The 18,384-nt window shown below is 46.4% G+C and overlaps 1 protein-coding gene across 3 annotated transcripts in view; it reads left to right on the top strand.

Annotated features, from left to right (window-relative positions):
* Positions 1-985: 985 nt before the first annotated feature.
* RAB11FIP3 (RAB11 family interacting protein 3) overlaps positions 986-18,384 on the top strand; it is a 98,287-nt gene continuing 80,888 nt past the window's right edge. For 2 of the 3 annotated variants that reach the window (XM_063315132.1, XM_063315130.1), the window contains exon 1: positions 986-1,997. In XM_063315132.1, coding sequence (XP_063171202.1) covers positions 1,020-1,997 — 978 coding nt within the window. In that variant the 5' untranslated portion in view covers positions 986-1,019. The remainder of the gene's footprint in view (positions 1,998-18,384) is intronic. The other variant, XM_063315133.1, reaches the window with a different exon arrangement.

The raw sequence follows: 18,384 nt of genomic DNA, 5'->3' as shown, positions 1-18,384 counted from the left end.
CGCGCCCAACCCTGCCCAGTACAGAAGTGGCACCCTTCCTTCCGGTTCTGGTTTCCGATTTCCACCCCACCCTCCCTGCTCCCCCCTCCAACCCCGTTCATTGGCGCTCACGCGATCGGGGGCCCTAATTCCACGCCTGTTTTCGGCAAAACCCAGCCGGCGTCGCTCATCTGCCCGCGGGGCCGTTCGCCCACCGCTGCGGGAACCGGCGCTTGGCAAGGCGGAGGTCCAGCCGAGTTTCCCTCCCGCGCGCTCGCAGCCGGTGGGGCTGGCACTGGAGGGCGCCGCCGCCGCCGCCGCGCCCTGGCCCCTCCCCGCGGATCCCGCCCGGCCAAGCCGCGGAGGGGGCGCCAGCGGAGCGGTCGGGCGGGCGACGCGCACAAAGCCGACCCTCCTCCGCCGGGGAGGAGCCGCAGCGCCGCCGGGCAGGCCGAGCTGAGCCGAGCCGCGCTTCCTCGCGGCAGCCGGCTTGCAAGAAGCCGCCGCTGCCACCGCCGCTCCGCCCGGCGCCTTTGCAGCAAGCGGGGCTGAGCGACCCCGCCGGGTAGGCGAGCGCGGCGGGGCTGACCACCCCCCGGCCTTTGCTGGCAAGAGACCCCCGCCATCTCCTGCTGCTGCTGCGGCTGGGGATCTGGCGACTGGGGTGCCCTCGGTGGCCCCTTTTTGATTAAATCAGCCCCCTTCCCTCTCCACCCCGCTCCTTTTCCCCGGCCAGGGAAGCACGCGCGAGCTTGCGCGCGCGCCCGGGAGACGAGGCAGGCCGGCGGGGGAGCAGCTGTCGGAGATGCGAAGGGCGCGGAGCTGATGGAGGCGCCCCGGCTGCGCCCCGAAAAGCGGCGGCGGCGGGAGGGTCCCGGAGCGCCGCGCCCGGGGGCTGGGGGCTGGGGGCGGCCAGGCGCGGGGGGCGATCGGCTGCTTTGACGGCGCCCCGTTCAGCCGCCCCCCTGGGGGGGCAGGAGGAGGAGGAGGGAGGCGGCGGCGGCGGCGCGCGGCCCTCGCTCGCCTCGCCAGCTTTTCGGATGGCGACGGAGCCGGAATTGCTCCGGACTCTCTCCGGTGCGGGGAGCCCGGCGGCGCGGGAGCCGCGGCTGAGCCCGGACCCCCTGGGGGCGGACGGTCTCCTCCGGCCGCCGCCTCCTCTGCCCAGCCCGGAGCGGCTCCTCCCTTCGCGAGAAAGCGCCGTCGGGGGAAGCCGCCCCGGCCCCGCCGTGATGCTGCCGGACGCAGCGCCCCCCGCCCTGGAGCAGGTGCTGCGCGGGATGCCGCGGGCCGAGCGGGGCCGCCGCCGGGCCGCCTCCGGGGACTGCCTGCACGGCCCGGGGGAGCGAGACGCGCGCCCGGCGGCTCGGGGAGGCGGCCGGCCAATCAGCCGCGGGGGAAGCGGCTCAGGTGCGGACGATCGCCGGGAAGACGCCGCGCCGGGGCTCGATTGGAGGCTCGCTCCGGCGCAGGAAGCCGCCGCCGGGTCGAACCTGGAGCCGGGCGAAGCTGCCGAAGATGAGCCGTGGGGCTCCAGCTGTTTAGCAGAGCTGCCCCTTACTCCGGATTTACAACTGGGCGGAGCGGGTAGCCCGGAAGAGTTGGACCCGGAGGATCCTTTCTGCCCCATTCCGGGCGCCCTCCAAGGGGCGGGGGGCCTGTTCCTGGATTTTGCGGAGACCCGGGAAGCGGAGCCCTACGCCGCGGGGCTCTTTCTGGATTGTCCTTGGACGGATGAGATGGACCACCGGGACTCTCCGGCCGGCCGGGGTCCCCCCTTGTTGAGGCCCTTGGCGGCGGCTTCCCCGGGGACCTTAGTTCCCTCTCGCCATCCTTCCAACGATCTTGCCCCCCACTTACAGCTGGGGCAGGCCCAACAGCTGGAGGAAGAGCTCCCCGGCTTTTTGGAAGATGCCCCCCAGCTCCGAACGGTCTTCAGCGCCCTGGACCAGGATGATGATGGCTTTGTCCGGATCGAGGAATTCGTGCAGTTTGCCACCGTCTATGGAGCCGAACAGGTAATCTTGGTTAGTTTTAAGCCCCACCGGAGGAGGGTGCTGGCTTCTCCAATCCTTGGTATCAAATGGGAGCTTGTGAGCCTTGTTCTTCAAGCAAAGGATGCGCTGAGGTCATATGTAGGTTTGTCCATTAAAACGGGTCCCAAGCATTCGACTGCATTAAGAGAAGACTGATAAGCAAACTAAATAATAGTTTGCTGGTCTTTTGTTGTAATCGCAGCGGCCTGAAACAGTTGCGATTCTGGCTTATCTGTTCAGGCTCAGTTTATCTGGCTAGCAAGGGGTCACATTATGGACAAGGTTTGTGTAGTTTCGGGGCTGATTTATGAGCATCTTTCATACACCTTTGGAGTATCAGTTTGCCAGGCCCTAAGGTGGCCTGGACTCTTCCTTCCTCTATGCCAGGAATTTTTAGTGCAGAAGTACAGATAGGGGAATAATTCAGATTTGCTGCCGGTCCCCTGCGGGATGAAATGATGCAGCCCTACAAAACGTTGTGTTGCTTCCTAATCTGTTTGTTTGTGTAAACTGAAGCTTGGTTTGCGTAAACAATGTGGGGAAGCAGATACATTTTGCGTGCCCAAACTCAGGGGCATAATGGTAACATCATCTCCTCCAATAGACGTGATGGCATGTGATCAAATTTAGTATTTCCAAGTTAGTTAGGTTTGTCCTAATTAACTCCTTCAGTGAAGCAAAAGCTGAATACTGTGGTACCCAAGCTCTGGTGAAGTTTGTTAGGGGTTGGTTTGCCCAATGAAAAACCCAGCTGTGGCCCTTTGTAAACCATGATTTATAGCTTAGCATGTTGTGGGAGTGCACTCATGGTTTATTCTCTAAACCAGGGTTTCTCAACCTTGGCAACTTTAAGATGTCTGGACTTCAATTCCCAGAATTCCCCAGCCAGCATGCTGGGAATTGAAGTCCAGACATCTTAAAGTTGCCAAGGCTGAGAAACGCTGCTCTAAACTATAACTAAACAAACCATCCTTTGGTTGAATGTATAAACCAGGTCACTCTAAAATATTGGGCCTGATTGAAATGTTCCAAGGGTCATTTAGCCTAGATTTCAGTGTCTCCCAACCTTGGCCCATGTGGGGAATTCTGAGAGTTGGTCCACATATCTTAAGGTTGTCATAGTTGGGAAACACTGGCCTAGGTGATAAAAAGGGGGAAAAAATAGGCTATGGGGAATGAGCCTAGACGGTTCTGTCTGTGAGTCACCTAATTTGCATTTGCTGCAAGCAGAACTGTTTAAAAAAAAAAATAGGTAGAAGCTTTTTTTAACAGCTAAGCTTAGTTTGATGAATCTGCTTAGTGGTGTGTCATTGTGCAGGTGTAAGGTTGGGTGGGGGAAATGCTAGAAATGCTTCATAATGTTGCTTTGATGCACAGCGTCTCCATTCTAGCTAAACACCTGAGCTAAATCCACTTGCCCTTTTAAGGCCCAGGCGTGGATTCTCTTCCGGGCTGACTTCACGGATAATCCGTCTACGTAGCAGGGATCACGATAAAGAGAGATGATGTTATGTAGGCAGGTTGGGGTAAGGCTGATCATTTTACAGGCAAGGATCTGCCCTGTTCGTGAAAAGCTGCCTTCCCTAACTGGCTGCCTTCCAGATGCAGGTGTTCAACTCCCAGAATTCTTAGCAGCAGTCATGCTGGCTAGGGAATTCTGGGAATTGAAGGCATATATCTGCAGGGCACCCAGTCAGAGAAGGCCAGTGGAAGACTTTCTTTAGGATGAGAAGCTGTGGGCCCTAGGGTTGAATGAGGTCCTTAGCCTAATTTCAAAAGTTCACTTAAGATTACTGGCAAGAATAGTGGGGGAGGGTGAAAAAGGGGTGAGAGAGAGAGAGATGTGGCAACACATCTCCCTGCTTCTCAGCCTTGACAACTCCCAGATGTCTTGACTTCAATTCCCAGAATTCTCAGCAGTGTCCAAGCTGGCCAGGGAAATCTGGGACTCAAAATCCACACATCTGGGTTGGGAAATACTGCTCTAATCCATAATCCTTTTGCTTGGATTTGACTTCACATACTCTGCAAACTTGGCCATTGTTGTTCGCAACCCACACGTTAAGCTTAGGCCGGGTGTGAATCCAGCCCCTCTCCCAGCCTTGAAGTCCAACCTCGTAGGGTTGCTGTTCTGTGGATTAAAAGGGAAGAAGGAAGGGTCGCATCTTGTGTATCACACTAGGTAAGAGGGTAAGCCTGAAACATAATATAGTAATTTTTATGATTACAGGCCTAACCCTGATTTTTCTTTTAAGGGCGCTTTTTCAATTTGTTGCTGGAGTTGGGAACCAAAGTTACATACTGTGGTGTCAGGTTAGATTCTTCCGGAAGCAACTTGAGATCCGTAAACATTAATGAGCGGCTGGCTTTTGTGGAATTTCTCTCTCCAACTTTCCTGTTGTATCTTTCCATTGGAACAGATTTTGCTGGGGGATGATGAGGAAGGTTGGTACAGCTTCAGTGTATGTCACCTTCATGCAAGTCAAACCTAATCCATGATGTGAACTAAATGTAATCCTGTTGTATGGCTTGTGTACCTGCGTGAGGTGTAGGGCCGTAGGTTATTCTCACTGGAGATTTCCTCACTGAGCAAGGGGGCTGGATTCAGTGGCCTGGAAAGTTCTCTCTGTTTCTTACTGAGAATGCAAAAATGGCTATCATTTTACAATCTGAATCCAGCATGCTCTTTCCTGTTGTTATACAGAGGGACTCATCTTGATTTTGAATTTTCAGTGGAATTTAGCAAAAGGGTATGGGAAATAAAGCATCATAATAAAAGGGGAGTGGTCCAGTAGTGTTTTGCAGGCAAGACGTCAGACTGTCTAGAACAGGACACAGGTGGGTGTACATCTAATGGCGCTGCACGTTATTTGGGTTCAATTCCAGGGGTTGCTTGGGGGCGCAAACATAGTACTTCTCTGCAGCCATTTAAAGCAGCTGCATCTTTCTCCTGGGTCATGAAGCATCTGTGCAGGGACCTTCCTGTCCTGGGAAAAGTTGCAGGGAGGTGCTATGTTCAGTGGCAGAGATGGGGTTGCTTGAACGGATTAAAATATTAAAATTTCATTGTTGGTACTTTTCCACCTTTGCTGCTTTAAATCTTTAAAATTTTACCTGGTGGGAGTTGGAGAGTGTCAGCATTCTTTTAATTGCAATTAATATATTTAGAGTGCGTTGGTTCAGAGTTTTGCAAGGAAAATCAAGAGAGTAGGCGGAGACTTGGCAAAGGCTGCCTGCTAAAGTCATAGTGGAAACAGCATTCAGGGACCTCAATTCTTAATAGCACATTCCTTGTGCTTCAGTTTTGACGTAGAGTATTCATGGAAGGGGTTATGATTTTATGATTTGTTAGATTTCTCTCCTGCCTTTCCTTAGGAGCATAAGGCAGCACAGATAGTGCTCCTCTTCCTGTTTTTCCACACAACAACCCTGTGAGGTAGGCTGAGAGAAGGGATTGGTCCAAAGTCCTCCAGGGAGCTTCTGTGGTTGGGCATGGACAAAGCTGGATCTTCAGTGCTGGTCCAGCCTTTCATAGTGGTTGTTTTATTATGGCCAGCTAATGAGTGCAAATAAAAATAAAGAAAAGCTAAAAAGAAGGGAAATCAATGCAAGTTTTCAGACACAAGGAAAGGCAGATGGTGCATATAGATGTGTATGCTCCCTGCCAAGGAATTTGTTCAGGATCGAGTGGATAAAAGTCATCCAGGATTCCATGTTGGAACAGCAATGAAATTGCACATGGGTCAAGGACCCTCTGGAGTTATCCCACAAGGCATACACGTTGGGGGAATATTTTTGCAACACCCCAGCAGAATGGCAGAAAAGCAAAGGGTATGCAACCTGGGCCTAGTGAAATTTTAGGACTGGGGTCGAGAAGAGCAGGAGACTGGCATGTGCCCATCTACTGCAAGGCTGGGAACTGGACTTTGATTGCTTTGAAGGCCAGTGTCCTGAATATGTAGCTTAAAGTATTTTTTTTAAGCATATGGTCAGCTTTTGAGCATTGCACCATAGTGGGTCTGGCCAAGTGAAACTGGCTAGATGAAGTATCCTTTCTCTCATTGTTGTCACTGGCATGGGTAGATTCTTTAACGCAAAGCACAGAATCTCATCATCATCATTTATATGCTGCCCAACACCCAGCACCTCTGGGCAGTTGCTCACACTGTTGTTCATAGTTCTTTGATTGATACCCCATTTCCCCTCCTTCCGCCAAATCCCCACCCCCTTGCCCCCCACCCCACCCCTTTGACCATCTTGCACGCAGAGAGACTGGCCATGAGAGACAGTGCCTGGCCCAAAGTCCCCCAGGGATTTTCCATGGCTGGGTGGGACTAGAACTCCGTGGGTCTCCTCAGTCGAAATTCAACAACCACCCTAAGAGGTAGACTGGGAATTCTAGGAATTGAAGTCCATGCATCCTAAAGTTGCTGAGGTTGAGTCTGGAGTGAGAGCCACGCTTTTAGGGCTCTTTTAAACATGGTTAAATGAGGGCCAGATGGATCTAGCAGGGGGATGTTGAAGAATAGCTTGAAAGATGGACTTCCCACTTAATCCCTGGTGAGACAAGGCTTTCATTCCAGTTCTTCTGGAAGCCTGCTCTTCTACTTTTTCTAGGGCAACAAGCTTGGAAACGCTTGCTCTATCTGTCTGCAGCATTGGAGAGCTGCTCTGAAAGGTTTCCTAAAGAACCAATCATTTGGAAAGGGGCTCCTTAGATGTTGTAAGCTGAACATTCCTGGGGTTAATAAGCCCATTTTATTTGTTTTGATTAGCACTGCCTCTTTGTCATGGTTAATAGAACATGGCTGACATCCTTTGCTGAAACGATGAAAGCCGCCTCCCCCCAAGTTGCCTGGATCAATGTTAATGATAAATTGAGCACCAAAAGCCATCTGCGCCGTGTTCCCCAGCTCCCATAATAAATCAAGATGCAATGTGTTGTGCTTAGCTTGGGCTTAGCTGGGGTGTGAAGCTGGCCACTGGCCTTGTTCTGTAAACCATAGTTAAAACAGACATGCAAAGTGTGAAACTAGCCAGTGCTGGTACCTGGCTGGGTTCACACATTGCACTGAGCCGGGAGTCTTGGCCGGTTGAATCAGCCCCATTGGCTGGGTTCACACAGCATGCTCCACCCAGTCCCAGCAAACACTGGCTTCAGTATGGATCCAGCCTGAATTTTTGTAGTTAATTAGTTAGAAATTATTTTCCTCTGAGAACAGGCCAGTTTCTTAATTTGGCCACATCTGGCTTTGCATTTCCTTGCAAACAAACAAACAAACAGTCCCTCTGAACTCGCAACCTACCTGGATTTCTTTGAATTATTCATGCTGCTCCCTCCCTCCCTTCCTTCCTTTCTCTCTCTCCTTCAATTTCACAAACCCTCATCATCTTTCCTAAGGCTTAATTTGCGGAAAAGAGCTACAGGCTGCAGGGCCGTGTTTTAACCACACGCTTGTGCCCTTCTAGTCTTCGTCGTGAACTAACTCCTTGACTCTCGTGCTTTTTCACATCCGGCCAATTTTTCCTGAGTTTCTCCAGGTTATTTATTTATTTATTTGATTTGATTTGATTTGTAAAGCCACCCACCTCCACAAGTTACTCTGGGCGGCTTGCAATAAAAGAGATGAAAACGATAAAATACATAATATAAAATAAAAAACATAGCAGCCGAGCTTCATCAGTAACCATCAACAAAGCCAAGAGATGGGCTCTATCATAAAGGACCATCGACAAGTTTTTAGGGCCTTGCGAAAAGCTAGCAAGGTTGGGGGCTAACCTCTTAACTTTGAATGGTTGTTGCGTGTTCTTAAAAAACATGCTCCAGAAGGTTGTCTTCCTTGCAGCAGCTTCTAAATTTTCCCCTCCAATCTTTTCCTTCCATGTCTCTGGACCTTTGGGGAGTAAAGAGTGACGCAGCCCATCTGAGCGGAACTGCAAAAATTAGCAAGGGTGATTAATTCTTTTGAGATGGGCTGGAGAAAAGGGTGGTTGTTACGGCTGTGTAGGACACACTAAGACTACAGTTAGGCTAAGCCTGCTCATTTGTGTCTACACAGGGAGCAGCTTGGCGCAGATGAGTTGAATGGTTTTAAGGCTGAAATGTTAAGGGTGCTTCCTTGCAAGTATTGTAAGCCTCTTAAAGTCAGCAAGGCCCTTCTGCATCAGCATGCAATGAGTAGTTGAAAGAAATACCTGAGCATTTTAAGTCTCTTCCATGAAACTTTATTCAGTTTTCAAGGTAAAAGGAGAAAAGCTAACAAAAAGTAATGATAAAGATAGAAAGTCAAAAAAGAACAGAGTGGAAAAAAGAACAAAGTCAAAACTGCAGAAAAAGAGAAAAATACAGAAAAAGAATGACTCCCGAATTTCTTTGCAACAGATATATACATTTACATTAAACTCTTAGTCTAAATTTACAACTTAGCTGACATTTTAAGTCTCTTTCAGTTTGATATGCTTGGGAGCAGGCATTCCAGTTATCAAAATAATATGCCAGCCTGTGCTAGCATAATTGCCATAGGTGGTCAGGGACTGCGTACAGGTGAACGCATGGATTCTAGGCAGGCTGGATGAGAAAAAAGTTGGAGTATCCCAGTGCATAAATGAATGCATCCCAGTGCATAAATCCCAGTGCATAAAAGAAATGGGTGGGGGGTTTCATTCACCAGATCTAGCCTAGAAATACATTATGCTTTCTCCCTACTCCCCCCTGCCTGTCCCCAGTCCCAGACTCCTGATTTTTGGAGAAAGTAGAAGCTTTAAATCATGTCTCCATTTTAAAAGGAGGTTGGCAGGGAAATACACAGACCTCACTGTGCATTTTGGGAAGAGGAAATGAATTTGAGGCCAATCATATTTGTGGATTCTGACTTCATCCAGGACGGTAGTTTGCCCAGACTCGGCCTGGAGCGTCTATAGAGAGGCCAAACTTGATTTCCTCCTGTTTTCACCTCCCCCCCTTGAGTAAAGGCCACAGCAGCAGCCTGTGCAAATTCAAGTGATGAAAAGCCTCGGATGAAAAAGCAACAGATGATTGGAATGTGTCAATCCAAGTTTTTGCTTTTTAAAAATAAACAATGGAGATCTGTGTTCCTGGCACAGAACAAGTGGTTTTGTTTACAGGACCCATTAAAGGCAGTGGGGAGGGAGGAAGTTCAGGGCTGGATCTGTATAACTTTGGAGGCTTTGGGCAACCTTGCCAAGAAAGTCTGGGTGTGTCCTCCTTGGGTGGGTACCCTGCTTGGGTTGGGGCTGCCAATAAATAGAGCCACAGATTCTAGACTAACGGGTTTACAATGAAACCCAAATCCATTTGAAGGCAATTTCCTGCTCAATGATCTCAACAGTAGGTATGTTTTTGAGTTGTCCAGATCTGGCAAGATTTTATGAGAGCATAAATCTGGCAATCTCTCTTTTTTTTTAAAGGTGGGGTGGGTTTTCTTTGGCCTTTAGTAAAACAGAACAAAAAGAGGAAAAAAGGAAAGGACGCCAAAAAAGCACATTAAGAAAAATGATAGATAGATAGATAGATAGATAGATAGATATATTTGTGTGTGCGTGAGAGAGAAATAGAGAACATGAACCTCTATTCCAGCCTTTCTCAACTTTTTCACCCTGGAAGAACCCTTGAAATATTTTTCAGGCCTCAGGGAACCCCTGCACATTCAGGCTCAAATATAGGCCAGAAATTCCAAAATTATTATATTCGTTTCATGGGTAGGCGTGTATATACGCATTCACGGTGTTCTTAAATGGGAGATAAAGAATGAAACTTACCTCTTTAATGTGAAGTTGCCCGAATTTGAAGTAACTTTTTAAATAAATTGTGATCTCCCAGGGAACCCCTAGGAACCTCTCGCGGAACCCAAGGGTGCCACGGAACCCTGGTGGAGAAACCCTGCTCTATAATACGTATATGTGAAATTTTCAACATTTTCAATAGAGGATGACTGTATTTCATTGTGTTGATCCATAGATAATCTGCAACCTATTCCTGAGCCACCAGTAACATTAGGTCTTCAATCTGCTGAAGAAATGGGACCATAACTTTTAATTTCCAATGTGGAAGGACAAGTTCCTTAGCAATCAGAAGGGTGCAGAAAATCCATCAGCAATTAACTAGATCACGGGTTCATGGCATTCAGATTAGACTGGCTGATCTTTCAGATCTCCTGCCCATTGTGGGTTAAGAGATCTCCTGGACACTGCCTGGATTCTGTAAGCTGCTTCTGCAACCCTAAAAAACCAAAGTTTTGAAAGCAGCTGCTGAAATCTCCGAATTCCACTTTTGGTAGACTAGATGTTAGATTCTGAGCTTGCTCAGTCATCTTCTGGTGCATAACTACAGAGCTCTGCCCTGGATAATAAATCCTGTTTTCTCAAAGCATACAAGATTTGGTTTTGCACGCATATTTATAAATAATGATTCCTGATAGCAGAAGTGACGGCGGAAGTGGGTGAGCCTGGCTTAATAAAGAAGAGGGGAATCCCAACAGGTTGCCATAAAATCAGTGATGGCAACGTGTCAAGTCTCAAAGGTGCCTCCACTGAATTACAGAAGAATGGTTCTCTGTTTTCTCTTTTTAATAATGACTAGACAACCCGTGACCCGTTGGGTGATCGTTTCAGAGAAATTTCCTTACCTGATTCCTTAATGCCTTCAACAATGGCAGAGCTTCTAAAGTATTGGAAAAGTTCTTAAAAATTCAGGGAGGTATTCAGAGATGTATCTTCCTTGAAAATAGCCCATGTCATTCATATTGAACTGTGTAGCCCCCTCAAACATCAGCAGTTGACCACAGGATAAGTTTTGTGACATTTTGCATTATGTCATAAAATTGTTTTATGATAATTTTATGTCATAAAATCTTGTAAAATTTGCCAAATTTCTATTCCATGGGAGTCATGGCTCCCGGATTTTGGACACATTCTGTAAGTTTGCCCATTTGAGGTACTTTAGTTCAAAAATTGTTGCCCTACAGTGCACCATTTTGCCCAGTTAAAGGTTACACACAGACAAACAGGAGAGTTTTAGTAATATATAGATAATGATAAAACCAGTGCTGTTCCACCTTCACAACACTTTGACTAGAGCAGGACTGTACCATTCTGTGGGCTGGAGGCTGGCCCCAGACTTTGTGCAGTAGGTGGAGTGTGACATTCCAACAGTGGGGGAGGCCTAAGTCCGTTTTGGGAGGCGGGTTATGACTTTTGAAAAGAAGAGATGAGACTTTTAAGCACCTGCAAGACTTAAGGGACCCATTTTGCTCTGGAAGGTTTCTAAATCTTGAACAATGGCAAGAAAAATCTCAATATTTTGGTGCTGCCCATCGAGGAACCACGAAAGGAATACAGGGCACAGTTTTGGTACTGTTAGGCTAGAGCAGTGTTTCCCAACGTTGGCGATTTTAAGATGGGTGGCCTTCAACTCCCAGAATCCCCCAGCCAGCGGGATTGCTTATAGACCTTTCTTTAGACCAGTAGGCTGTCCTACTGACTGTCTAAATTTTTTGGATCCCTTTCATTAAAAAAAGAAAAGAAATAGGCAACTTGCAAAGTTCCAGCATCATTTCCAAGAAAACATCTCTGCTCTACGTAGGCTCCACACATCTTTGTAAAACTTGACCATGGAGGGTTCTAACCTGCTGTTTAGTTTGGAAGCGTGTCCATCTGGTCAAGAGAAAAGAAAGCCATACAAATTTGGGGGTAATAGTAGAGAGCAAGCAGGGACCAATCTTACCTGTTCACCTTCTTGGTTAACCTACAAAAGCTTTATCAATTGCAATTACTCAAGCATTACAGAAACGGAGGTAGGCTCATACTGACTTGCTCCACTTGGAAACTCACCAGGGGATGCCCAGGGCTGGGGAAGACAGGATCGTTTCTTAAATGATAGTTGTGTGCATAAATGGGGTGGGGGGTCTTCTGACCAGCGCTATTCAGATTGCCTTTTGATCCTTTGCCAGCCACGTTCTGTCAGTACTTCCATCAGGTGTCCTTTGTTGGACTTCCTGTAGGAAAGTTGGTTTATATTCCCAACCAGCCATTTTGTGAGAATGCCTACTACTTTCTCTCCGACGTCTTGAGCTGGCCCCAAATGGTTGGTTTCTCTTCACCATTAAGTGACTGGAGACTTCACATTAAGTCACTTCATTCCAAGCTGGAAGGCAAAACGTTCTTCCACAGTTTTATATACTAACAACACTATATATTGGCCATCACCAACATCACCATTGACATTTACAATTTAGAGCTCCCACATTTTCCCTCAAGGGCAGAGCAGTGCCTGGCAAAATATCAAATTTAAGAGGAATATAATATCTTAAAAGTCTTGCCAAAAGTTAATGTAGGACATGTTGAATGGATGGGAATGACTTTTTGAAATCGTCGCAGGACAGAATTGTTGAGGATTTGCTGCAGGAACAATCTCAGCGATCTGGTGTTGCGATTGTTCCTATCTCTGGTTTGTGCTGGGTGGACAATCTATTATCAGGAACTAGCGTGTGTTGTGTTGTGTGTGCTGATTTTAAGAACAGTTCAGGGTGGAGGGGAGAGAGAGGTGATGTGGCTGATGAGAAGCCATGTCAGCAAAGATGGTTTGTTTATTTATTTTGAGAGAGAGGCCCCTAGCTTCATAAAAGTAAGATCTTGGCTACTTGGCGTTTGAAACTAGGACCTGAGTTTCTTTTCCTCCTTCAGATCTTTTCAAAGTGAAATAAAGACTTGATTAGGTTCCATGCAGTTGAAACTGAGACAGTGTTCGGAAGAGTTTTAAAATCGTTCTTATTGTTAGATATACTCCTTTGCATTGCAGATTAGTCATGCCTAATTTAGGTCCCACTGAAATGAACAAATCTGCTCTATGCATGTGTTTAATCTGTTATTTCACGCAAATTCTGTCTACAGAGTTATTCTTTAGGAGGAAAAAAAAAACTGTGATCCAACAAGGATCTTTTTATGTTGTTAACCTGAATACTAAATTTAGTTGCTTACCACCCTAAATTTCCATTAGGTGGTAGTTATAGGAAAATAAAGTACATAATTAGATCTCTACGTATTAAACATTTTTCTCTTGATACATCTTAGCATTGACTAGAGTAGTGGTCTCCACATTTTTTGGTCACACACGCTTGTCTGTAAACATATTTTGAACATACACCCCTGATATATGTATCTGTATTTATTTGTTAATTATATCCATGAGGTTTTTTTTGTTTGTTTGTTCTATCATGTCTGATTCTCGGAGACTGCCTGGACAAGTCCCTGCAGTTTTCTTGGCAAAGTTTTTCAGAAGTGGTTTGCCATTGCCTCCTTCCTAGGGCTGAGAGAGACGGACTGGCCCAAGATCACCCAACTGGCTTTGTGCCTAAGGTGGGACTAGAACTCCCAGTCTCCTGGTTTCTAGCCTTAACCACTACACCAAACCGGCTCTCCATGTACTGCTTATATTCATATTTTAGTTCATTATAAGACACACACTTCAAATACAAAGTTTTGTATAGTCTATATATCAAATACTAGTATTGCTTAATTTCTTTCTTATTTTTGTAGATAAGTATAAATAGACATACTAACATTTTCATTTTGAACCCCAGTAGATCGTCTTGCATGCCACTTGGGCTGAGTGCACCCCACTTTGGAGACCACTGGACAGAGAATATTTTGGGCATTCTTCCTCTCATAAACTGATCCATCTCTTTGTGCATTATGGAATAAAATGGAGAGAGGAATTCACAGTGCCTGCTTTTCTGAACTCGTTGAAGGAAAGGTGGGTGGGTCTAAATATAGGATCAGATTTGGACTGTTCAGGGCAAACCCTGTGATTTTGCTGTGTGATCTTAGACCAAGGTTGCATTGTAACTATGGTGTGATTAGTTGGTTTTGGCTTAGCCCAATTTGCAGCCCAGCCCATTGTGGCTTGGAAACCATGGTTTATGGTTTTGTGTGTGGGGTGAAGCCAGCCAAATGGGTATTCTGCCCAGTGTGATCAAAACACAGATGGTATAGTGCAATGTGTTCGTTCTGAGAGTAGCCTGGAGAGAGAACGGAGGAGATCGCCAAAGTCACCCAGTGAGTCTTGTGGCCTGGGAAAGGCTTGATTCTCGCAGTGATTGTACTAAAATGGGATGACAGGTTTTTGAGGATGGCTACAGAGGATGAAGTAAATCCAGATTGCTTTCTGGTGGCCCTATTAAAGAAGCTGCAGCTTAGATGTTTTGGACATATGCTGGGAAAGCAAGAGTCTTTGGCGAAGATCTGATGCTTGGGGAAATCCAAGGCAACTGAAAAAGAGGTCAGCAGAAGACAAAGGGGTAGTGGTGGTGGCAGGTACTATAATGAATGACACAAGAAGGTTTGTAGAGAACCACAGAGTTGGCATTGGAGAAGGAAGCAAAGGCTGTTAGGAAAACATGAATTAAGCCCAGGAAGACAGGAGAGAGTGAGAAAGAAACGGAAGGTTGTCCTGCCTTGACTCTCTTTGGTATAAGAGGGAGGGAAGGGGAAACGCAGCCAGGCTTTCAAGGTTCTGTTCCTATACCCTCTATCTATCTATCTATCTATCTATCTATCTATCTATCTATCTATCTATCTATCAAATTTCTATCACCGCCCATCTCCCCCAAAAGGCTAGGCTGGCTGGGGAATTCTGAGAGTTGAAGTCCATACATCTTAAAGTGGCCAAGGTTGAGTAACACTGGCCTATATCAATTAATTGGAGTCTCAGCATTTCTTGTGGCATCACTTTCCTGACCTGGCCTACATTGAAGAGCTTGACACCGTTGCTGACAGACAGTCCTGCTGAAATGATGTCTTTTAGATCAAAAAGACTTGGAAGTGACTGAACTGGGGAATCACAAGAGCGAAATGCTCCACCTGTTTTTTTTTTTTCTGCTGTGGCCTTGATGAAAGTTTAGTTTTAAGAAACTACTGTGTTTAGTAATGTGGGAAGAATCAGTCATGAGTTTAGAAAAAGGAGGGGGACAAAAGTGATGTTCTTCTGACTCACTTGGAGCCCTTTTGCCAACTTGTGACATCATGCAAGTCAGAATATAGCTGGAAATGGGAAACCCCATTTCCCTACTCGCTTGCCCTTCCTGGGTTTGAAATGAGTCAATATCCTGCTACTGGATTATTCTAAAAATGCTTGTTTAGACAGCTTTGAAATGTTACCCCAGGAACTGGATGCATCTTAAAAATACTTTTTTCAAGTTGGGCTAAACAGATGCCAAAAGAATGGGCTTTTTTTTTTTTCATCTTCAGTTTTTGGCAAACAGTAATTGCTTATTCTGAAATCTGTGTTAAACACAACAAAACAGCTTGATGATGCATTATGGTGGTTTGCTTAGCAGTCTTTCCAAAGTTGGCTGGGGATTGTGGCTTTCCATGCTGGTGGGAGATTATGGGAATTGAAGTTCAGCATCTTTTAGAGGCATCAAAGTAGAAAGAGGATCATGCTAAACCCAAATGAGTCTTTCTGTTTCTTCTTCTTGGCTTCGTACTCTAAAAAACCCAGCCATGGTGATTTGTAAACCAGGATTTATGGTTACTTTGAGGTCTGTACCAAAGTATGCACATTGATGTGCATTTTAGTAGCTGAATATCTTTTTCTTCATATTCTGACCAGCTGTGGCTTTCTTTGCAATGTGGGAATGGTTAATTTATTCAAATGTTGATCCAAATAGTGTTAAGAACTATTGTGTTAAGAACCACAGCACTGGCTGAACTAGGCCAAGACTAGAGAGAACTGGGTTTAATTCTCATTCAGCTACAAAGTGGGGTGGGTAACTTCAGGGTATTCAGACCTTGGTTGAGTTCACTGATTGAACTAGTCATTGCTAACCACCTTTTCCCCTCTCCTGTGTGGTTAGTTTAAGGTGCAGCGCAGCTTACAAATCCAGGAGAATACTCTGTCTGTCTGTCTGTCTGTCTGTCAAATTTGTCACTGCCCATCTTCTCCCACTGGAGGGATTCATTACCTGAATAAATAGTGGTTTGGCAGCTGAATGATCTCACCCCCACCTCTTGAAATAGCCTTAAAAGTGTGAAAACCTTAAAACGTCTGTCCTCCAGGGGAAGTTCTTTATATCAGATAAATTGAGTAGAAAAAGGGAATTGAATGTTTTCCTGCTTTAATTTCACCCATGGTTTGATCAGGGGCTTTTAGTATTGAAAGAGAAGGATGCTGGGAAAAGGACCACTTCAGCAGCAGAAAATGGAGGCTGGTTTCACGCTGTGTCCATGTTGGATGTGTTACTACGATCAGCTGCAGGGGTGTTCTTCTTAATTAGAAAGTGTTCCAGAACAAATCAATAAAAGGAGCAGAGGGGTTTGGAAGAGCCAAGGGAGACCTGGGCTGGTGGATTGGTGGAGTGGGATGATGCCACACCGGGGGCGCAGATTTAGGAGATACAGCAGCAAGACCAAAGAAGTTCAGTGGAATGGTGGTAGAGCTTCTCTAGATAACTAAAGGGGTGAAAGCATCTCTCTCTCCACTCATAGGTTTCAGCCTCGATGACAGTTTTGGTACTAGGATTCTTTGGTCTTGTTCTTAATAAAATAAAACTGCCCTGGATTAGATCATGATTCAGCAGATGTCATTGAGAAACCCTGAAGTACAGAGAGGACCTTCTACAGAGGTCTGGAGAGTCACTGTCAGCCTTCCAAGGTAGACCAGCCAGGAAGCACGACCAGATGAGCTAATTCGACTTTATTGTAAGGCTACATTGACAGAATCTTGCGTGTCTGAAAGTACAAATCTCCTGCCGTCTCTTTTCACAGCCTGATAAGCTAGGGAGGTTCCTTTCAGAGTTTCTTCTCTGCCCATTATGCAGCTGCAGGCTATGTCCTCTCTTATCTGATTGTTCCCTAGGCAGCATCTCTTCCCCTCCTCTCCCAAGGTCATTCCCACATACCATTACAGCTATAGCCCGTGAAGAGGAACAGCTGCCCCTGATCTGGCCTTTTCCGGATATATTGGACAGGTCTTCTGCTGGTAGTTTTGGTGGAGTGATAGGATTTGTTATCCAGTGTAACTGAAGAACCCAGTTTGGGAAAGCTAATTCAAATGAGAAAGACCTGATTCTGCCATAACTTTCAACCATCACAAAATTTGCTTTTTTTGGAGGGTTGTGATGTGTGAATCCTGCCCACTGTGGCTCAGTGTTGGGGGTCTCTTTTGCACCCCCCATTCCCTGAAATTCTCGGCTTCCCATGAGCCAGTTCGTCCATTCAGCTGCCAGAAGTGAACACTTCTACCTGCTTTGGCCAACCTGAAGTCCCCTGTTTGACCCCCCCCCCAGCCCCCCTTTTCTTTTTTGGCTACATGCAATTAGTAAAAAACAGAGCACCTTCATTCCAGATTGAACCCTGTTCAATTTTCCAAGCTTGGAAAGATTAATGTATTTTGTGTTAGGGCACACCCATTCATTTGGCGCTCCCTGTTTTGGTGTTGCGGTTTTGTGGTTAAGCAATCAAGAATGTTTTTCTTTTCCTGGTCAGATTGCCCTTTCCTTTTTCCTGGAGTAGCTTTTAAGTTTCAGGCTTCATTAAACCCTGTGCTGTTCCTTTCCCCAAATCTACACGGCTAAGTTGAAATTGGTGTGTGTGTGTGTGTGTGTGTGTGTGAGAGAGAGAGAGAGAGATCAAGGGAGGGTGGTGTATAAAGAACAGAAAGCTTTCTGTGCTTCCCCCACCCCCTGAAACAGGAGCTTCAGTGCAAGAATTGTTCACCAGAGAACCTGAACATGGTATCATACTTCAGCTTTTCTGAGCTCATGTGGTTTTGCTTGTGAGTAAATATTTTTGCATAAAGCAAGCATGGTTTGGTTTTCAGACAAGGGGAAGTGGTTCTCCTTTCTATAGTCATTTTACGAACAACACAAAGGCTACCACCGTGCAGGAGTTCTTCTGCGTGAAGTTATAAACAGGGCCAAAATGGAACAAGACTCTTCCGTCTTGAGATCAAGAGCATTTTAGGTTAACACAGACAGCAGTTAAACAGATGTGAGCAGGCAATTCCAAATGTTTAGACTAGCATTCTTCAAACCACTGCCTCCTGCTGTTTTGGACTACAAGTCAGGAAATCGATCGATTGATTGATTATGGACAATCTAGTCAGTGTTACCTCTTAGCAATCACATAGATAGATTTTCTCCAGGATGATCTCTCCCCAACCTGGTCCTTCAGGTCTTCCAATAGTATATCCATGGCCAATGTAATGCATCCACCTTGCAGTTGGTCATCCTCTCCTTTTGCCTTCCATCATTCCCAACGTTACAGACTTCTCAAGGGAGCTGGGTCTTTGCACTGATTGATTGATGATGTGACATCAAGTCAATGTTGACTCTTAGTGACCACAGAAGTAATT

The sequence above is a fragment of the Candoia aspera genome, chromosome 14 (assembly GCF_035149785.1).
Source record: "Candoia aspera isolate rCanAsp1 chromosome 14, rCanAsp1.hap2, whole genome shotgun sequence".
Classification (NCBI taxonomy): Eukaryota; Metazoa; Chordata; class Lepidosauria; order Squamata; family Boidae; genus Candoia; species Candoia aspera.
The sequence above is the reverse complement of the archived record's forward strand: the minus strand, read 5'-3'. Positions and strand labels throughout refer to the sequence as shown.